At 37.8% G+C, this 23,251-nt stretch overlaps 1 protein-coding gene across 1 annotated transcript in view; it reads left to right on the top strand.

The window, feature by feature from the left end:
- MERTK (MER proto-oncogene, tyrosine kinase) overlaps positions 1 to 23,251 on the top strand; it is a 136,308-nt gene that overhangs the window by 11,917 nt on the left and 101,140 nt on the right. Inside the window, exon 2 of the mRNA XM_069075561.1 lies at positions 22,692 to 23,076. Coding sequence (XP_068931662.1) covers positions 22,692 to 23,076 — 385 coding nt within the window. The remainder of the gene's footprint in view (positions 1 to 22,691; positions 23,077 to 23,251) is intronic.

The raw sequence follows: 23,251 nt of genomic DNA, 5'->3' as shown, positions 1-23,251 counted from the left end.
GAGCAGTGGATGTGGACTCAGGAAGGCCTGAGTTGAAATCCTTCCTCAAGTACTTATTAGCTTACATAGGTTGTTTAACTTACTGCCAAGAATTGTTATGAGGCTCCAATGAGATAATATATACAAAGAACATTGTAATCCTTAAAACGTTGTTATTATTGTTATTTTATTTTAGGAGGCTTATATTATGCAAACTGAATAAAGTAAAAACAAACCATCCTACTTTCTACAACTATGTAAGGTGCTAAGTATACAATTTGGAAAAGATTCTAGAAAAGATTTTAAATTAAAAAAAAAAGTTCCAGTAGTAATTTTGAAAGAAATTATTTTGTTGCTACCTTATAAGCTAATTTGCAGTTAAAATTTTTTTTCTTAGCAAATTTGAAATATTTGTGTCTGCTTAATACTTATATTTTCTTTAGGAGTTCAAATGATGACAGGTGTGAATGAGTGTGAATGAGCTTCCTTGGAAAGATATAGATTCTTCTTCTTTGGAAGTCTTCAAGTCAAGACTGGGTGTTGAAAATGTTGTAGGAAGGATTCTAAGTTAAGTACAGGTTAGACTGCATGGCCTTCAAGCTCCCTTCCAACTTTGAGCTTTTCTGATCTTTGATCTTCCAAGGGAGGAGGAAGGATGGAGTGTTTCTTTTTAGGCGAATGCCTTTTTTTTCTTAGACTTAAAAATTTTTCCTTTTGAAAAATATATTTTGGGGGCAGTGAGGTGGCACGGTGAATAGAGCACTGGCCCTGAAGTCAAGAGGACCCAAGTTCAAATTTGGCCTCAGACACTTGACACTTACTAGCTGTGTGACCTTGGGCAAATCACTTAATTCCAATTGCCTTGTATATGTATATGTGTGTGTATACATATGTGTGTGTGTGTGTGTGTGTATAGTTGCTGTCTTATTTCTACATCATGATCACTTCCCATCCTACCTCATTGTTTTTTTCTTACCACTACCCTTATGACAATGAAAAACAATTGAACAAAAACATAAAATATAGAAGCTTTTTCTAACAACATATAAAGAATATTCTGATTTAGGAATCTCCCATCTCTCAGTTATAAGGGTTGAGGTATGTTACATTATCTCTTCTTTAGGACCTTCATTGGTTTTTCCATTACTCAGAATTCAATTTCCTTTTGGTGATTTTCTTTTCATTTATCTTGTTATAGTCAGTGTGCATATTGTCCTCTTGGTTCTATTTATTTCACTCCATATCCATTCATATAAATCTTCCCATGTGTCTCTGAACTTTTCATATTAATCATTTCTTATATTCATATACCATGGCTTTTTAAGTCATTCCCTAGTCAGTGACTGTTGACTATGTTTCTACTTTGTTACTACAAAGATATCTGCTAGGTGGTTTGCCTGTGTCTTCTATATGCTGGAGGTATATGCCCAGGTGTAGGCTGACTGCTGAATCAAAGGATAGTGAGTTCAAAGTAAATAAATAAAATAAAATTCAAAGTAAAAGGAATAAGTGCTTGTTTTGAGGGGAAAGGTACTGACTTGAAAGCATGATATTCTTGCAGACCCTTCTCCTAGAGGGAAAGAACAACTACTCAATGTCTTCAGCATAGTACATCAATAAATATTTGTTGAATAAATTAATCATTCAATCTAGAGAAATTTTTAATATTGAACAAGGCTTTCTTTTGCTGTAACTTTTTTTTTTTAATTTTCCTTTCGATTTAAATCCACTCATTTTCTTCCCTATTTTAATTTGGTTTTCTGTTCTCTCATTATAATTGATGTTTTTCTGGTTATGTGATTAGAATTGAATTTTTTCACTAAGACAAAGTTTATGAAAAACATTCAAAGTAATTTCATTTCTACATTAATGATAATAACTGCTTCCATAGTGCTTTAAGGTTTGCAAAGTGTTTTTATATATATTCTCTAATTTAATCTTCACAACTATGTGAAATAGGTACTACAGGCATTCCTATGCTGTCTTTGCAGATGAGAAAACTGATGCTCAAACAGTGACATAGCTAAGTATCAGAGTTAGAATTTGAACTAAGATTTTCCTGCCTCCATGTCAAGCCTTTATCCATTGTACTATGGTATAGTCATATGGTATCTGCTCTCCATTTTCTTTTATCCTTAGGGAAGGAGAGTATCATGGTTTATTGAAAAGCATACTGAGGGGTGGTTAGGTGGCACAATGAATAGAGCCTCAGCCCTGGAGTCACGAGGACCTGAGTTCAAATGTTGCCTCAGACATTTTACACTTACTAGTCGTGTGGCTTTGGGCGAGTCACTTAACCCCAATTGCCCCTCCAAAAAAAAAGCAAAAAAGAAAAGAAAAGCATAAGGAATGTGGATCTTAAAGAATAGGATTTGAATCCCCACTCTACTATTTACTCCTTGTATGACCTTGGGCAAGTTAACTCATCTCTCTAGAGCTTAAGTTCTTCATCTGTAAAATGAGAGTGTTAGACTCTGATCTTTTACAGTCTATTCTAATTCTGAATCTTACAAAGCACTGTGTTGGGTAGGTATGGTAAAGAATGCAGATAAGATAATAGATTTGGAATACATCAAGCCAATGGTCTCCAGGCCCCTCTTTTAGCATCACATATAGGAGGGGAGACTAGGTCTTAAAATTTAAAGGTCAGATTTTAAACTGATAAGGGAAGGGGATAAATTCATTTGTGCTTTTTTCCCCCTTTGGAAAAAAATAATATTGACTTCCCACTTTGAAAATATGTTATTTCACTGTCTCCCTCAATTTCTTCTACTGCCAGTCTTTTCTTGACTCAATGGCAAACTAGATTGTCTGTAAGTATTTTTTAAAAAGGTACCTTTGGACTAAGATTATCCATGGAAAGTTTTACACCAAAGGAAAGGAATGTTTGAGAAAGTTATGACTTCACAGAGAGCTATAATGAAAAACATTCTCTATCTTAATAGGTGGAATCTTGCTGCAGTAAATTACATACTGGCATATTTATGCCCTCTTGGGTATATTTTTTTCCCTTCACACTCAGCTATTTAAGGAGACTTTCTGAGTAATATCTTCTGTATCTTTTGGAGTACATTGGATCATAGGTCTAGAACTAGATGGGACTTTACAGGCCATCTAGTCCAACTCCTTTATTTCACAGGTGAAATTGAGGCCGAGGCTAGTTCAGTGAACTGCCTAGGATCATATAAGTAGCATCAAAAGGGGGTATTTAAACCCACGTGCATGGTGGCTCCCAATGATCCTTACATATTTTCACTAACAGCTTCCATATTAGACTTGGAAGTCAGAAGGCTTAGGTTGGAGAATATTCTCTAAGACTTACTAGCGATGTGACCCTGGAAGGTCATATAAGTTCTCTGAGCTTTAGGCACTTTATCTGCTTTATCCGTAAGATGGGGATGATAACACTTGTACCATCTATATCACAGCATTGTTAAGAAAAAACCATTTACTGTGTGATATTATTTGGGCCATGGCACTTTTGTGATCTAATTATCATGGAGGCTAGGTGTTGCTGCCAAATCTCCTTGGCTAGAATAATCCAGGTGTAGGTGTAGCAGTAAGGAAAGTTCTCTTTAACAAATCTTTCACTGTGTGTGTAAAGAAAAAAAACATCCAAGGAGGTATGAGGGCAGGCCCTGGCAGCTGAACCTAAGATCCAGGCCTATCTGTAGTTTTCTTTATGCCTCTCTAATATGATCACATCCCAATGCTATTGGGGTAGCAGCTTGTCTTTTTTATTTTTATAAAATTAAATGGTGTATTAAAAACTTAAATATTGAACATTACAACCAACTGTATTTGCTAAATAACTGTATAAATGTAGTTGATTTAAATTAAATAGAATATTAAATAGCATAACTCAGTATTCTTCATCCTTTTAAAAAAAATTTGATTTTTTAAAATTCTGAACTTAAGCACCAACTGAAATAAACATTTCCACATACATAATAGAGCAGAAAAAGTAGGATTGTATATGAAACTACAAATCTCTCTTTTGAATAGCTTGCTTTTCTTTAAGTATATAATAAATTCAATATATAACTACCCAAACTGTTTTGCTTGTAATTCTTTCAGACCTTTCTTCTCTTCTGTGCATTTAAAAATGCTGTAATGTCCCTCTTTTTAGAGGAAAGGGGGAATTGAAACTAACCTTTCCCTATTCCCTCTTGTTCTCTCCCCAATGGAAAAAAAGAGAAACAAAATCCTTTTTAATAAATGTGAATAATCAAGCAAAACAGATGAAATATGTTGGAAAATATAAATGTCTTATTCTGTCAACTCTCAGAAAGTAGGTAATGTGTCATCATCAGTCTTCTGGAATAGCGATAGGTCATTGCATCTTTCAGAGTTCTTGAGTCTTTTAAGGTGTTTTTTTCCTTTACAGTATTGTTATTGTGTACATTTTTCTCCTGGTTCTCACTTCACTCTCTATCAGTTCATATAAATCTTCTCAGGTTTGTCTGAATCCATCCCTTTCATCATTTTTTAGGAGTAATAGCATTCTATTACATTCACATATCATAATGGGTTCAGCCATTCCTCAGTTGATGAGCACCCTGATTAGTCTCCAGCTCTTTGTCACCATAAAAACAGCTACTTTAAATATTTTTGTACAAATGGCCTTTTCCTTTTTATTTCTTTGAAGTATAAACTTTGTAGTGGCATTTCTGGGTCAACAGGTATTCATTTTCATAGATTTTCCTTTATATGATTGTGGTTAGTGTGGACTTTGTCATTCTGGTGGGTTTTTTTTCTTCACATTATTTCATAAAAGTCTTTTCAGGTTTCTTTGTATTCCTCACACTGGTCTGTCTTAATTGCACCGCTGTCTTCCATTACGTTAATGTAGCATGTTATTTCATTGTTCCCTTATTGTGTAACGTCCATTATTGTGCTCCTCCTAGACTGGTCTTGGCTGCCCTGTCCCCCAGGCTTGGGCACAAACCCTTTATCCCTGTAGCTCATCATATGAATGGAGGATGGCCTTGTAAAACAGACTTCATTAACAATGAAGGGAAAATTGATAGAGTAACATAATTTGCTTATTAGTTATACAGTCATAAATGACTGATCTGATTTTTAGCCCTAGTTCATAACAAGTCCTCAATGAATGCCTTCTGACTAACCGACAATGGTGTTTTGCTTGATTGTTTTTCTAATCTTGGGTCTTTCCAAGCCAGCACAACTGCACTCTGGCAGTCTTCTTCCTCTCACTAGCATGTGGAAGCTGCCCTTTGGACCTCACCTTGTCTTGCCAAGAAGCAGGTCTCTCTGCATATTTCTCAAACATTTATAAACCATGCCTCCCTATGAATTGTCCCCCTCGATTCCTTTTCAACTCTCATATATCCCTTGATGTTTTGTCTTCTCTTAGAATGTAAGCTTCTTGAAGGTAGAGGCTGACTTACTGGCTTATTTTTGTATCCTCGGTGCTTAGCACCAAGTCTGGCATATGATAAGCACTTAATAATATTTATTCTTTCATTCATTCTCTGACTCATTCTTTCATTATTCTTTCATTCATGGGACTTGGTGAAGAGGCATCATGGTAAATTGGAAAGAACACCAGATTTACATCCAGAAGACTTTGGTTGGAATTTGCCAGTTGCTATGGGACCTTGGGAGGTGGCTGCGTTCTGCAGTGGCTAGAGTTCTGGGCTTGGAGTCAGGAAAACTCTTCTTCTTGAATTCATGTCTGACCTCAGACACTTACTAGCTATGTGACCCTGTGGAAATCACTTAACCCTGTGTGCCTCAGTTTTATAACCTGTAAAATGAGCTGGATAAGGAAATGGCAATCTACTCTAGCCTCTTTGCCAAGAAAACCCCAAATGGGGTCATGAAGAGTCAGACACAACTGAAAAACATCTTGTTGTAGTGAACAATGTGCTAGACTTGGAGTTTGGATTTCGAATCTACTTCTGATACTCTTTGTGTGTCACCTTTGACAAAGTGCTTTAACTTTCAGAACTTCAGTTTCCTCATTGCTAAAACTGAATTAATACCTGTGGTGTCTACCTCACAGGATCATTGTAAGACAAATGAAAAGTTCTGTGTGGACTTCAAAGCTTTGTATAAATATTTCTTTTTCCCTTTCATTCAGTTTTGTCCCCAAAGTTCTCTCCTGGATCCTCTTCTCTTTTTCCTTTATATTATTTGCTTATTGATGTAATATCAGCTCCCATGGTTTTACTTATCCTCTATATGCAGATGATTCTCCAATTTATTTATTCAGCCCCAACCTTTCTCCTGACCTGCAGTCTCTCATCTTTAGCTGCCTACTAGGCATCTTAAATTCAACATGTCTGAGACTAAAATCATTATTTTTCCTTCAAGTCCTTCCTTCTTCCTAACATCCCTATTATTGTTGAGGGCACCACCACCCAGACTCACAATCTAGGTGTCATTTTTGACTCCTCTCGTATCCAGTCAGTTACCAAGTCCTAGGGTTGCTACCTTTATTACATCTCTCACACATGCTTCCTTCCTTCTCTCCTCTGACAGTGCCATGAACCTGGTAGGGCTTGTATGGGGCTTGCTACCTCATATTTGGACTACTGGCACAAGTCTCTCTACTCCAATCCATCCTCCACTCAGCTATCAAAGTGATCTTCCTGTAATGCAGGTGTGACAATGTCACCGAACTCCATCCACCCCCTACTCAGTGAACTCCAGTGACTCCATATCAGTTCTGGGAGCAAATAGAAAATCCTCTGTTCCACATTCAAAGCCCTTGCCTCCCCTTTTCCAATCTTCTTATGCCTAACACTCCTCCCCACTACCTAGTCTTCAGTACAGTGATGTTGGCCTCCTGGCTGTTCTTTGAAGAAGATATTCCATCTCCTGACTGTGAACATTTTCACTGGCTATCCTCCATGTCTGGCATATTCTCCCTCCTCTTCTTTACCTTCTAGATTCCTTTAAGTCCCAGCTAAAATTCTACCCTCTACAGGAAACCTTTCCTGATCCATCTTAATTCTAATGCCTTCGCTTGGTTGATTATTTTCAATTTACCTTGTTTGTACACAAATTATTTGTATGTTGTATCCTCCCTTAGACTGAGAGCTCCTTGAGAGAAGGGACTGTCTTTGTCTTTTTTTTTTTTTTAAGCAATTGGGGTTAAGTAACTTGCTCAAGGTTACATGGCCAGGTGTTTCTGGGTGGGTGCTAAGTGTCTGAGCCCGGGATTCGATCTCCAGGTCATCCCAACACTGGAGCCGGTGCTCTTATTCTGTGCTACCTGGCCGCCCCCTTTGTCTTTCTTTTTATCCTCACAATTAATAAAATGCCAGGAACATATTAGGTGATGAATAGATGTTTATCGACCAACAGCTTTAGTTACTCTGGTATTCCAGAATGTAAATGTATATGGCATCAATGAAGAGTTTGCCAGGTCTGTGATACTATTTTCCATTACAACATACAAAGGAGAACTATATTTATTTCAAGGAAGGTGGCTTTTTTTTTTTTTGCTATCCTAAGCCTTGGGAGTATTCTCTTTAAATGTCTCATCTCATTATAGTTTCTAAGTCTTTGTCCAGAATGATCATTTTCACAAGTAAGAACAGGTTTTCTTCAACAGAGAACTTGAGAATATTAACTTCCAATTAAACCTTTTGAATGCTGTTTTGTTTTGATGTGTTTATTGTGGCCTTTAATTAATGAATTCTCTGAAAGAGATCAATCATCACAGTCCCCAGGGCATTCCATAAGACAATTTCAGTGTTGCTGCCACAACTGAGACTAGAGATATATGACTTTTAGATTTTTTTTAAGGTTCCTTAATTCAGAGTATCAAAGAAACACAGGATTTTAGAATTAGAAGGAACCTTTGATATCATCTGATATAACCTCTTTATTAATAGAAACTGAGGTCCCAAGAGGTCAGTGACTTGTCTAAAGAAACACTGACAAGAAATGGAAGAAACAATGAATCAAATTTAGGTCCTCTTGTTCAAAAATTTTCTAGTCAACAAAAAATTATTAAGCTCTTGCTATGTGCCATGCACTGTGCTGAGCACTGGGAATACAAAGAAAGCTCAGATGGGTAAAAATCAATTTGGGATTTCACTCCAGTGATGCAGGTTGTAGCCTATTCGTACTGGCCCATCCTGAAGGACCTTACTCTAAGTCTCCCCAAAGTTCTCCACTCTGGGAGTCCACTCAGTTTGCTAGAGGCCTTCCTTGTTTTCTCCTGACATCTAGAGGGTACTGATAAGAGCATTGTGGCCATCTATCTATCTATCTATCTATCTATCTATCTATCTATCTATCTATCTATCTATCTATCTATCTATCTATCTCTCACTCTTACCATTGTGAGCACTTCATCTTTTCTCCCTATCATGCAGCTTTTCAATATATTTTTTTAAGCAATTGGGGTTAAATAACTTGCTCAAGGTTACATGGCCAGTTATTTCTGGGTGTGGAGCTAAGTATCTGAGCCTGGATTCTATCCTAAGGTCATCCTGACACTGGGGCCGGTGCTCTTACTCGCTGTGCTACCTCGCTACCCAGCAGCTTCTCAATATTTCTGTTTAGTTGTTTTTCTTCAGAGTTTTTTGTTGGTTATATGTGGCAGGCTTCTCACACCTACCATGAGCCTTCCCATTGTCCCCTGTGTGGTACTGATTTTTAGTTTTTCAGAGGCAGTGATATTCTGTGTGTCACTGCCATGCAATTTTTGTTGTTCAGTCATTTCAGTCATGTCTGACTCTTTGTGACTCCACTTGGGATTTTCCTGACAAAAGATACTGGAGTGGTTTGCCATTTCCTTCTCCACCTCATTTTACAGATGGGAAAACTGAGTCGAACAGAGTTAAGTGACTTGTCCAGAATCAAATAGTATTGAAAAATGGGCCTTTGCTTATATGGGAAACCTGGGGTCAGTAAAATAGCCTTTTAATTTCCCAAAAGCAATCCACTCTTCCTCCTCTTGTTAAGGTCATAGCCCACTCATTGTCAATCTTTACTGTCTGTCCCAGATATGCTTATTCTTTACAAACTCTATAGAGGGTCTGTCTAAATGCATGTTGCTATCTGGGCATTAGATATTCTTTATTCACTTGGCCTTTCCTATTTGGATATGGACAAGCCAAACTCCTTTGAGAAATTAGAGATCTCTTTCAAGAGTCTCTTCCATGATTTGGGGTTGAATGTAATCAGGACAATGTTATCTGCGTCTGGAGTACACTGCTATCCACAGAAAAATTTTTCCTCAACCTGAACTCTGCCTTATATCTCTTCTACCACAGTGGCAAATACTTTTGGCAAGCACATAGCTGCCATTTTATGACTTCAGTGATATTTATTATCAGAGGATCATTGAAGAGGGTTATTTAAGCTTTCCCATTTTCCAAGGAATCTTCACTGATCGTGAAGTACAGATGAGATACTTCTTCTAAAAGAGCCTATTAAGTGTTTTCTTCTACTTCAATGACTTTTATTACTCAATAAATAATAAGTATAGTGAAATCTTATATTATCTATATCTTTCAGGAAATTGTGAAATGGTAAAGAAGTGGTCCAGTGTTAAATATGATTTCTTGGAGCTTGTTTGTTTCCTAATAGCTTAAAAGAGATGCCCATGATTTGTACAAAGGTGACTGTCATCAGAATTTTGTATAGAAGTGAGAATAGTCATATAAGATAGTAGTTATAGCTATTCTCTGCCATTTTTTGGTTATTAATAGGGTTTGAGTTTTTTTCCATGCTTTTGGTATCTTCCCCTTCTTCATATATCTTGAATATTTTTACCTCCCTTAGTATCTTAGTATTTTATTGTCTCCAGTATGGTTCTGATTTTACACACACACATACACACACATATACATATACATACATATGTACATGTATGCTACTTTTCCTGTATTGGGTCTCTGTAGAGACATTTCTACCTCGAAAAAACACATCCTGGACTGGAATGTTAAATTCCAAGTGTGATGGATCTGTTATGCTTGATACAGAAGATAATTTCTTGTAATGAATTTTGGAAGTCTTTTCCATTTTTCTTCTCTTTGTGAACCTTCCATGTTCATACTCAAAGGTCCTTGGAATGACTTTGCTTATTTGGTTTGTCTTGTCAAGCTTTCTTAAAACTGGTCTGACTGTCCTTTGCTTCTCTGATTTATGAGACCATACTGCTTGTAATCACATATTATCCTTCCTTGTAAGATTTTGCATATGAGTTTATGATTCTAACCTGCTGTTGCCTTTGGCAACCATCTCTCTGTGAATAAAACAGATGGTGATTTAGTTGCTTTCAGGGTTCTTTTGGTCTCGTGGCAGTTACTATACATTGGTTAAACATCTGGATGAAATCATAGTTAGTACTGATGTCATTTTTGTTGTCCATTTCTCATTTTTTATTTCTAATAACTTATTTAAATAATTCAAGATGATAATTTCCGTTTATGACATTTTTCTCATTATTTTTATTTCTTGATTTTTTGTTTGTTTTTACTAATTTTTATTTCTAGTTTGCTAATTCTGACAAGGTGGCGACTGTGCCCAGACAGTTAATGTAGGGATAATTCTCATAACAATATCTTTTCCTGTTAAAATATAACTTATTTCATTCTTTATGGAATCATTGGCTACTCACTAGGATTAATAATAGCTGTAGCATCTTCCTCATATGAGATAATGTATGTAAAATGTTTTGCAAACTATGAAGTGCTTTGAAGTTATTATTTTGAAACCTCTGGCGAAGAACCATCACCACCTGAAGCAACTTGTTCCACTTTTGGAGAGCTAGAATTATGTCTTGCACTACTAATTCTTTTACTTAAGGAAAGGTTCATGGTACAGAGGCCTCTCTGCCATGGAAAGGTAAAAAGTAATAATTTGTTCTTTTGAATTATTTAGTTATTTGAGATGTTGTTGTTGAAAACATCATTTGAAATTATTCAGAGAACAGCAAAAAAGTAAGCTAATTTTGCTAAAGTGGTAGTGGAAAGATCCACCTATTTGGGAGTCAGAAGATGAAGTTAGCTCTGCCATTATTAAGAAATTGACAAGTATCCTCTGGCAAATTATCTTTTCCCCATTAGGCCTTAGTAATTATGTATTTAAAGGAGACTTTAAATAAATAGAAAAGATAGACAAGAAAGGTCAAATATACAGAAAGGTCTTGGTTTTTCAAACATTTGAAATCTTGATATAAATAGTTTTATTGTTTGAAAATGTTTTTGCTCTTGGTTATTGATTATCATACCATTTGTACTAAAAACTGAACTATTACTCCTTTGAGAGGTGGCATGGTTTAGTGTAAAGAATGCTAACTTAGAATCACAGAACCTGAATGAAAATCTCTATTTCCCATCTACTGCCTATGTGACCTTGGTCAAGTCGCTTAACATTTGTGGACCTCAGTTTTCTTGTGTGCAAAAACTGAGGGAGTTGGACTAAATGGCCTCTAAGGTCTTTCTAGACCTAGATCCATGATCTTTTGATTCTTCCACCTAGATCTGAAACAAAACAAATCAAAACTATCTGAAAATGGGAATCAAGGCACAGAGTAAACATCTTGTAGTCTAAGTTTGACTTCTAGGGACATGGACCTGATTCAATATGTGTACTTGATAAATTGGCTTAGAAGAAAGGGCTAAGACGAGTTATTGGTCCTAAATATTGGAGGTTTTATTTCTAGTACCAGCCCTGTTCTGCCAATATTCTTCCTGCCCTGAGAGCCTTGCATGCATCTCCCCTCATCTCTTCTCCCAAGTTCTCAGGAATTTGCCCAAGTCCACTATGAAACAAAACAGTAGTGGAGTTATCTTCACATATAGATACCAACCAACTGTACCCTGTGTGATGTGACTACTGAGTATGTTAATGCTCTTTCTACATTTTGGAATGGGAGAAATAAATGACCGATTTCTTTCCTGAATCAAATTGTGACCTGCTAGTGGCAGTCTCTGAACAGAGGTGGCTTACCTGTACAAGTAGTTCTCCCTGGTGTCAAAGGGACAAAGTAGATGATTCAAGTTCAAGGCCTTTAGAAAGTTAGGATTTTTTTTTTTTATTTTTGGAGGGCAATTGGGGTTAAGTGACTTACCCAAAGTCACATGGCTAGTAAGTGTGTCAAATGTCTGAGGCCAGATTTGAACTCAGGTTCTCTTGACTCCAGGGCGAGTGCTTTATTCACTGCACCACCTAGCTACCCCACAGAGTTAGGATTCTTTTATCTATCTATCTATCTATCTATCTATCTATCTATCTATCTATCTATCATCTATCTATCTATCTATCTATCTATCTATCTATCTATCTATCTATCTATCTATCCATTATCTATCTACTTATTTATCTACTCACTCATTTATTTATTTATTTGCTTTTGGAGGGGGGAGGGCAGGGCAATTGCGGTTAAGTGACTTGCCCAAGGTCACATGGCTAATAAGTCTTAAGTGTCTGAGGCCAGATTTAAACTCAGGTCCTCCTGACTTCAGGGCTAGTGCTCTATTCATTGCACCACCTAGCTGCCCCCAAAGTTAGGATTCCTTTTTTGTTTGTTTGTTTTTTCAGTGAGCTTTTGAGATTCTTTTTCCATCTGGCAAATTTGACTTTTTAAGGCATCCTTCTCCTCATTGCCTTTTTCTTTTGCCATCTGAGTCTATTTTTTAAGGTGTTATTTTCTTCAGTCAGGTTGTTGACTCTCATTTCATGATTTTCTTGCATTGTTCTCATTTCTCTTCCCAATTTTTCCACCACTTCTCTTATTTGGTTTTCAAAATCCTTTTCAAGCTCCTCTATGGCCTGTAACCAGCTCATATTTTTCTTGAAAGTTTTTCTTGCAGGAGTTCTGACTTCTCTGTCTTCCTCCTGTTCCATGCTTTGATCCTTTTTGTCCCCAAAATAGGAGTCTAATGTAGGATTGCTCTGTTTGCTTTGCTTCCTTTGCTTGCTCATGTTGCCACTCAATTACTTGACTTTTGAGCCTTTTGCCACAGTAGAACTATTATACCAGAAAGGGGAGCTTTATCCCAAATGCTGGGGTTTTTGCAGCTGCCAGAGCTATTAGTTGGGTGCCCTCTCTGAAGCCTCCACATGCTCTGGTAGACTGTTCACACACCCCAGGACCTCCACCCTAGACAGCAATTCAGATCCAAGCAGGTTAAAGCAAGAGCGATTACCCCCCAGACTGGTTGCTTGGTCCCCCTACAATCTGCCGACCAGGAGTTCTGAAGCAGCCATGTGGAGGGGCGGCTGCATAGCCGTGGAGCCTCAGCTGCTTCTCACCCCAGGGGCAAAGGCCAGATTGCACTCCCAAACTCCCTGTTCCTGCAAAGTCTACACTGACCTCTCACTTTGTCTTTGGCATCTATGGGTTGATAATTCTGGAAACCACCACAGCTGCTGGTGATCTGAAGTCCCTCCAGCTGGAGCTGGTCAGGCCTCTCTGAGGCTAAAACCTCTGGCTCCAGTGGGGGTGGGCTTGGCTTCCCAGAGCACCGCAATGGCCCCTTCCTGCCAGCCTGCTGGGCTGTCTTCAGAGGGGGGTTAGCTTGTCTATGTCATTTTGTGGGTTCTTTAGCTCCAAAGTTTGTCTAGAGTGATTTTTTTTTAAAGCAATTGGGGTTAAGTAACTTGCTCAAGGTTACACGGCCAGTTATTTCTGAGTGTCGTGCTAAGTATCTGAGCCTGGATTTGATCTCCAGGTCATCCCGACACTGGAGCCAGTGCTCTTACTCGCTGAGCCACCTGGCCACCCAACTCTCTAGAGTGATTTTTTACATGAATTGGAGGAGATGGAAGTTGGAGCCCTGAGGAAGTTCTGTTTCTACTCCACCATCTTGACTCCAGCCCCCCAAAAGTTAGGTTTCTTAGAGAGAACTTTAGTTGTTTTTTTAAGAGCAAATTCAAAGACCATCTCACTCTCCTTTTCTCCATCTGGAAGTTATTCAAATTCTAAACCAGATAGGAAACAGAATTGTAGATATCTCTACCACAAAGCAAACTGGGAAAATTCTTAGAATGCTAGATAAAGCTGGCCCAAGCAGTACTTACTGTAAAGCAGGTAACATCCTTCTACCATTCTTGGTACTCTGACCTCAGGTATCCAATGCTTTCGTGGTGTCATACCCAGACTTGCCCTTCCTTGCACTGTATCTGTTTCCTACCCTCATTATCAAAATTTTCCTTGTGCATTCTGGACATTTTTGTTCTTTGAAAGAACCTAATATATTAATTCATACACATTTTTACTTCATTTGCATTTTTTACAGAAAATTATTCTTTTTACTGGGAAAGATGGATTTTGAATGGTGATACTGCAGGCATCATTGCTGAGCAGAAACTTTGGGGATGGGGAAGAGATTCCAGATCTTCCCTGAAAGCCCCTTCAACCTGTCAAGGTTTGACTTTATACCAGGAGTCAGTTGCCAGGGAAGAAAAGTGTTACCTCAAGGCCTGCTCTTGAAGCCAGAACCAATGCTGAGGGATCTGTGGCTTTTGGGTGAGAAAGGAAAAGAAGGAAATCCTTGGGCTAAATAAACATTAACACTTCCCTATTCCTAGGAGTAGGGCATTTCATACCAAATATCTGGTTCCAATTGAGAATAACAACTATAGGAAATGACTATTTTCAGTGCTGAAGTTTTAGGTCCTGATGAATAGCTGCTTTGTACTGGCCTGTGTTTAAGGCATAGCCATCAATCCCCTAATTATCATTAGGAGAACCATACACATTGTAGATTATTCAGGAGTCTCCAGTATTGGGTCCTGCATACATTTCTGTGGACATTTCCTTGTGGTAGAAATCAAGGCCTTGGCTGAGAGCCAACCGGGTGAACCCTCTCCTCTGCAAGTCTTGTTTATCCAACTGAGTACTCTCCACCTCTTACTTTCTAGCTGACTGTGTTACATTTCTGTCAGATTATGGTAAGATCCTCTTTCCTCGAGTGTGCACCTCATGGTGAATGTAGCCTGTAAGCTCTTGGTGCGCAGAAATGATTACTTTTTGGTTTTGTTTTTTGGTCTTTTGAGTCTTCAATCCTTAGTATGGCACTATTTTATAAACAGCTATAAATGTTTATCACATTTATAAAGGTGAATTAAGGTCAATGGAAAAGACATAGAGTTTTCACCACGGTAGAATCGAGCTACTCATGCTCACAGGGTTTGTTCTTACATGCCTTCATCCTCTCTACCTTTTTCCATTTTCAAGGTGCAACTTCAACATTGAGCTCAAACAATAGCTAGTAGTAATATAGCACTGTTTGCATTTAAAAATTTGTAAGGTTTACAAATACTATCTTTAGAAATATTATTTCAATTGATCCTTGCAACTGCCATTCTAGGTAAGTGTTTTATCCCCATTTTACAGTTGAGGAACTGAGGAAAATGGCAGTTAAGTGACTTGCCCAAGGTCACACAGCTAGTTTTTGTGTGTGTGTTGTGTCTGAGGCCGGATTTAAACTCAGGTCCTCCTGACTCCAGGGCTGGTGCTCTATTCACTGTGCCACCTAGCTGCTCCCCTGTCTTTTCTTAACATGCAATAATGTTCTGTTACATGGATATACCAAAGATTTTCATCCATTCTCTGATTAATGGATATCTATTTTCTTTCCATTTCATTGCTACTACAAAAATGCTGCTATAAATATTTTTGTATATTTGGAAACTCTCTATTTGTCCTTGATATCCTTTGTGTACATTTGTATTAATGGTATCAATGGGTCAAAAAGCATATAACATTTTAATGATATTTTTTAAAAGTAATATTTTATTTTCCCCAGTTACCTGTAAAAACAATTTTTAACATTCATTTAAAAAAAATTCTGACTTCCAAATATTCTCTCTCTCCCTTCCCTCCCCCCTCCCTGAGACAGTAAGCAATTTTTATAGGTTATACATTTTCAATCATTCTGAACATATTACCATAATGGTCATGTTGTGGAGAAAGATACAGACCCAAAGGGGGAAAAAAGAAACACAAAAAGTACAGAAAATAAAATAATAGTATGTTTCTTTCTGCATTCATACTCCTATCAGTTCATTTTCTAGAGGTGGATAACATTTTACATCACGAGAAATGACTTTTCTTTTTTTTTTGACATTAAATAAATATTTGTTTTATTGAATTGAATTGAATCTTACCCTTTCTTCAAGGCCCAACACAAGTACTTTCTCTTCTGTAAATCCCTCTCTCATCAGATAATGTTTTACCCTCTCTGAACTATTACAAATGTTGTCTTTATTATTTTTTAAAATGCTTTATTAACTTCTGATTTACATCGTTCGTTTCCGCCAGATTTTGAGTTACAAATTTTCTCCCTGTTTTTCCCCCACCCATCCCCCCAAAACAGCAGTCCCACAGGATATCCCCACCTCTGATCTGCTCTCTCCCATATTTTCTCCCATACCCGTTTCAACTTTTCCAGTAGGGCATGGTGGATCTCTATATTTCCCAATTACATGTAAAACAATATTGATAATAGTATATATATATTTAAACATTTGATTTTAAAACTTTGAATTCCAGATTCATTCCCTTCCTCCCTTATCACCCACCCTTACTGGGAAGATAAGCAGTTCAGTATAGGTTGTACATGTGTGGCTAATGCAAAACAATAACATAGCAGATATATTGTAAAAGACTGACTATATTTCCCTCCCTCCTATCCCACATCCCACTTGTTCTATTCTCTACTTTGATCCTGTCCCTTTTCAAAAGTGGGTGCTTCCAACTTCCCTCCCTCCCAGCCTGCCCTCCCTTCCATCATCCCCCCTCACATCCCCTCCCCCCCATTCTCCTGGAGGGTGAGATCCCCTATTTAGTGTGTATTTCATTCCCTCCCCAAGCCAAATTTCTTTTAAACTTTACAAATACAACATGGTGGAGGCATGACCATATTATACATTTTTTTTCTGAAAAAGATGTGGGGTTTTAGTGGATCATAATCTCAATATATATGTATGCAATCTGATCTAACCCTAAAAAAAACTAACATAATCTTAGGTTGCATTAAAAGAGGCATAGAGTCTTTGACTGGGGGAGGGATGGTTCTGCCACTTATTCTGCTTTGATTTTGGCCTGGTCAGACTATATCATCATCATCATCATAATTAACATTTAAAAGTGCTTTATATTTTTTCTATATATTTAGCTTTGTGTTTAGTTCTGGAAGCTACATTTTAAGAAAGACTTCGATGAATAAGAATCAGTTAAAAGAACTGGAGATGTCTAGACTAGAACAGGGGGCAGCTAGGTGGTACAATGGATAGAGTGCTAGAGTCATGAGTTCAAATGTGACCGCAGACACTTACTAGCTGTATGACTCTGGGCAAGTCACTTAACCCTGTTTATCTTAGGTCCTTATCTGTAAAATGAACTGGAGAAGTAAATGGCAAACCACTCCAGTATCTTTGCCAAGAAAACCCCAAATGGGGTGATGAAGGAGAAGGGAATGGCAAACCACTCTAGTATCTTTGCCAAGAAAACCCCAAATGGTGTCACAGAGTTGGACACAACTGAATAGCAACTCAACAATAACCTAGAATAAAGAAATTGGGGCTTTGGAAAAGACTTGGTAGCTGTCTCAAAGGGCTTTCATGTGGAAAAGGGATTAGATGTGTTTTGCTTGGGCCCAGAGGGCAGAATCTGAGGGAGAAGTTACAAAGAGACTGATTTTTCCCTTGATACAAAGAAGTAACTGTGCTAGGATTTAGGGCTTTCCAGAAGTAGAATGAACTGCCCCTGAAGATCATGGATTGCCCCCTTACTCTAGGCTTTCAAACCTGGGTTGGATGACCACTTGTTGAGTATATTGCAGAAGAAAATCTTGGTTAGCCACAAGATTAGATTAAATGGCCTTTTGGAGCTTTAATAGTATGTATGTTTGTCCAAAGCCAACACAAAGCATTTGCTCATATACTGTCTTGCGGTCCTTATATTAGTTTATGTGTGTTACTCTCGTCCTCTCAACCACCATTTGGTTGATTTCAGCCAGTTATAGTGTTGGATACATATGTCCAAGATCAGAAATATTTAAGAGTAAAGAATAGAGGTTTTATTCTTTTCTGATCCAGTAAAGGGTAAAGGGTAACGCTGTGGGCTTTGTGATGATCCAGTGGTCGGTCCACAGCTTTAAGCAGTTTTGATTTTTGGAGGAAGATCTCTGCTAAATAGGAATCAATAGCATATCCTAAAGGATTCTTTTTTAGGATAATGGACATTTTCCTGATAAAGTGTTTATTTTGATGGTTTTCCCCCCTTTCCTTTTGGAGGTGACTGGAAAAAGAAGCAAAGTTGTGATTTCATAGGTATGAGAAACTCCTTGCCAGAGTCACATGGTCTATATGTACTTCCTGATTCCTAGGGCAACTTTCTAGTTCCTCCCCCTGGCCTTTTTGATTTACCTGAAGGACTGATTACTGGTAAGTGTGATGGGGAAGGGTGCTTCATTGACTATCTCCGCTAATAAAATGACATGCTGTTTTCAGCAATCCCTTTGCTAGGTTAAATCTAGATTCATTTAGATTTCATCTAGCCCACGCCAAGGACTTGGGGTGCTTCTTAGGATATGAATCTTGGACCATGGGGAGGAATATGGCAATGATATTGATAATGACAACCAGCTTGGAGATGAAATCATAAGGGCCTTCATGATTGACCATTAACCACTTGAGATTGATTAGATACCAGCCTGGAAAATAATCTCAGTTAGTTCTCTCCCCATGTCTCAGTCACTCTGCCTCTCTCCCTCCCTCCCTATTAGACGAGATGTCAATCACAGGAGACTTTAAGGGAGTCATATGTGGGGATGTGTATATTGTTCCTGAGTGCGAGTACTATATTTCATTTCTTTAGCAAGTTTTTCTTTGGTGGGGAGTTGAGAATGAGAATCAAGTAATTATGCCATTTTAATCTATTTCAGATAATCACTTTTGGAAACTCCTTTGAAGTATGATAAGGACTGAGTTCCTCTTTCATTTCCATTCTTATTTTGCTGTGAGACAAAGCTTGGAACAAGCAGAAACAATCATATCCCCCAAGAGCATTGTTTTCATTCCTAAATAATCTGATATGGATTAGATAATTCATTAATAAGAACCACTGCTCTTTGATCAATGGATTTTGAAATGTTGTGGGGGTGGGGAAGCCCCTAACACTTATGACACTAGAGTTGACAGATGAAAGGAACGAAATTTCAGACCCTTAAAAATCTCCACATAATACTTCTGGCTGTGAGAAACTGGTAACTTTTAAAGTTAATCTAAAAAACTAAGTCATCAGTCAGTGAAGTAGCATTAATTGAATGCCTGCTATGTGTCAGGAACCTGAACTAGGCACTGGGGATACAAGGAGAGTAAAAAAAAAAAAATAAACAAGCAAAAGAAAACAAATCAGTCCCTTATTTCACAGAGCTCCTAGTCTAATGAGGGAAACAACATGAAATCAACTACATACAATCAAGATACATTCAGGATTATTTGGAGATTGTCAACAATGAAAGGTACTAGGATTAATGGGGAAACAAAATAGATGCCCATCAACCAATGTCACCCATTGCATCTTGTGCCATCATCAATTTCTTGACTTTTGTAACTCTGGAGGAGAAAGTGAGATTCGTGACTTTTTTGAGCTCTGCCTCATTTAAATCCAATTTATACAGAAGTCAAGACATTACCTTCATGATATTATTGGTCCTCTTTGAGGATGAAAGATGAACAACAGATGCACTTCAAATTGGGGATTGGTTAAACAAGTTGTGATACATGTTTGTAATGAAATATTACTGTGATATTAAAAACACCAAATATGTTGATAAATGAAAAGGTCTACATGAGGTGATAAAGAGTAAAGGAAGCAGAGCCAAGAAAATAATATACACAATGACTACAATGATATAAATGGGGAAAAAAACCACAAAAACTTTAAAAGCAAATGTGAAATTATAAAGAACAATCATGACTCAAAAGAAGACATGTGAAAAGATACCCCTACCCATCCCTTTACAGATGAGGGAGGTGTACATATTTTTAGACTTTTCTGATGTATATATCATTTATGCTTATTTTTTTTCTTTTTCATTTTTTGTCCCTAAAAATACTATTTGTCACATGGGATGGCAGTGGGGAAGGGAGGGGGAAGGATATTGGGAAAAAATATGGGAGAACCAGGAAAAGATTCTTGTGGAGAGTGAAATTTTGACTGAGACAAACAAGGCAGGTGGAGATGAGGAGGGAGAGAATTCCAGACTTGGGGGATAGCCGGTTGAAAGTCTTCTTCCCTTAACACCCCACAGTGTGATGAGCTCTCAGAGAATGAAAGATAGAGTCAGTCTTAGTCCATGAAAAATAGAAGTGCCTTCCTATAAGTAGTGTAACATAGGCTACTTTACCCACTATTGTTAATAAAGCCATGAGAAATGAAACTAATGCAGAGGTCCCCAGGTCTCTGGGGAAAGGATAGAGGTTAGGTGGTAAGGAAGAGGAAGGTGAGTAACCTCCAGGGGATTACTGTGGAATGAGAAAGGACAAAAGAATTTTAATGACTATCCCCCAGCTGTGGTGCTTTGGAGAGACAAGGTCAACAGTGCCAGTGAAAGGGCTCTGAAACAACTGGAAGGAAAGTGAAGTCATTTGGTAAAACTGCTTCTCTCTTACAGTCACATTTTCCACCAGGGAGGGTGGGGACACTGGGCAATCCTGCCTGAATGTCCAATCCTGTAGCACATGCCACCCTCTTAGGGTGATCCTCTCTGATTCTCCCCTTATCTCATTTCCCTGTAGACCATAGATTCTTTTTCCCCCCAATTTTAACCTATTTTTTTCTTTTTTTAAATTTCTTTTTTAAAAATTTATTTATTTACTTTTATTTTTAACATTCACTTTTACAAGATTTTGAGTTCTAAATTTTCCCTCTCCTTTTCCTGCCCCCTCTCTTAGACAGTGTGCAATCTGATATAGGCTATACTTGTATAATCATATTAAACATATTTCTACATTAGTCATGTTGTAAAGAAGAAGCAGAACAAAAGGGAAAAACCACAAGAAAGAAAAAAAGAGAAAGAGAGAAAATAGTATGCTTCAATCTGCATTCAGACTCCATAGTTCTTTCTCTGGATGTGGATAGCAGTTTGCATTTTTAGTCTTTTAGAATTGTGTTAGATCCTTGTATTGCTGAGAAGAGCTAAGTTTATCAAAGTTGGTCATTGCACAATGTCCTTGTGATTGTGTACAATGTTTTCCTGGTTCTGCTCACTTCACTAAACATCAGTTCTTGTAAGTCTTTTCAGGTTTTTCTGTAATTTCTCTCCTCATTTTTTTTTTTTTGCTTTTTTGGAGGGCAGTTGGGGTTAAGTGACTTGCCCAAGGTCACATGGCTAGTTTTTGTGTTAAGTGTCTGAGGTCGGATTTGAACTCAGGTCCTCCTGACTCCAGGGCCAGTGCTCTTTTCACTGCGCCACCTAGCCACCCCGCTCATTATTTCTTATGGAACAGTAGTATTCCATTACACTCATACACCATAACTGGTTCAGCCATTTCCCAATTGATGGACATCCCCTCAATTTCCAATTCTTTGCCACCACAAAAAAGTTGCTATAAATTTTTTGTACATGTGAGTCCTTTTCCCATTTTTATGATCTCTTTGGGATACAGATCTAGAAGTGGTATTGCTGGATCAAAGGGTATGCACAGTTTTACAGCCCTTTGGGCATAGTACCAAATTGCTCTCCAGAATGTAAACCATAGATTCTTAACCTGGGGTCCACAGACCCCTAAGGACTCCGTAGATAGATTTCAGGGTAGGGTCTATAAATCTAGACTGGAAAAAGTTTGCTTATTTTGTGGTTTCCTTTGTAACAATATATGTATTTTGTTTTGTGAATTTAAAAACACTGTTCTGAAAGGGGGTCATCTGTGGGCTTCACCATACTGACAGTGATATTGAGCTGTGAAGTTTTATTCCCTTGGCAGGGATAGATTATGCTGAACCATCAAGACAAATAACCTCTTCCCTTTGTGAGCAGTGACCTACATTTACTCAATCTGTGGTTAGGGCTGTGCCCATGTGACAAAATTTTTTTCTCCCTGAGAAGCTCACTTGCTCATATGAGAATCAAACTTCTGTTAATAGTATATAGAATCTTAGAATGTCAGCTGGAAGTTGTGATCACCTAATCCAATCTCTCACTCAATATGGAACCTTCTGTAATACTGTGACAGATGGTCTTTAAACCTTTGCTTGAACACTTCCAATGGTGGGGCCTTAGTACCTAACAAATCAGTCTGTCGTATACAATGTATTTGTCAATAGTTGTGGTTAATTAGGACATTCTTATTTTGAACTGAAATCTATTTCTCTGTAGACATCCATTGGGACTACACAAAAAAGTTCTAGAAATTTCTGTTCCACGTGAAACCTTTTCACATACTTCAAGACAGCAATCATGTTTTCTTATGCCTTCTAGGTTCATTTGATTTCATTATTGGAAGGAACTCTAGAGATTATGCTGTTTAGGATCATAAAGGCAGACATATTTTAGATCTCAGAGAGATCTGAGGAAAGCATCAGGTTCAGGAAAGTCCTCTGACTTCAGGCAGGTCAGGTATGAGTCTTTTATTTTATAGAACAGAATTAAACAGAATGAAAACACAGATTGGTTAAGTGACTACCTCTGTGTAAAGACTACCACATACAAGAAAGATAATTTCTTTACTGCTGTTAAAAAAGACTGAAAATATGTTTTTTTCCCCAGATTACACTGAAGTGGAACAAGAAAGAAAACCATACCTGACACCCACAGAGCCTCCTTCAGAGATTTCATCAGCTAATTACAAAGCATCTGATGCTGGCCTGCTGTTGTCTGGGAATCCAAGCACAAGAACTGCAAAGACACCTGGGGTAGTGCCTGAAAATGCAAAGAGCTTCTTATCTCTTGCCTTTAAGCACACAGTAGGACATGTAATACTTTCTGAACATAAAGATATCAAATTCAATTGCTCAATAAATGTGCCCAATATATACCTAGACACTACAGTTATCACTTGGTGGAAAGATGGGAAGGAGCTCCTGGGGGCTCATCATGTGATCACACAGTTTTACTCAGATAGTGAATTTACAGCAATTATTGCAACTTTTAGGTAAGTGTTTCTTTCTTTCTTCCTCCCTTTCTTTCCTTCTTTTTCATTTCCTTCTTTCCTTCTCTCCCTCCTTTCTTCCTTTTTCTTTCTTTTTTCTTTCCATTCCTTCCTTCCTTCCTTCCTTCCTTCCTTCCTTCCTTCCTTCCTTCCTTCCTTCCTTCCTTCCTTCCTTCCT

Source organism: Petaurus breviceps, unplaced genomic scaffold, assembly GCF_028583685.1.
Source record: "Petaurus breviceps papuanus isolate PSGF00001 unplaced genomic scaffold, PetGlider_PUasm1.0 90919, whole genome shotgun sequence".
Taxonomy (NCBI): domain Eukaryota; kingdom Metazoa; phylum Chordata; class Mammalia; order Diprotodontia; family Petauridae; genus Petaurus; species Petaurus breviceps.
This window is presented reverse-complemented; position numbering and strand designations above follow the sequence as displayed.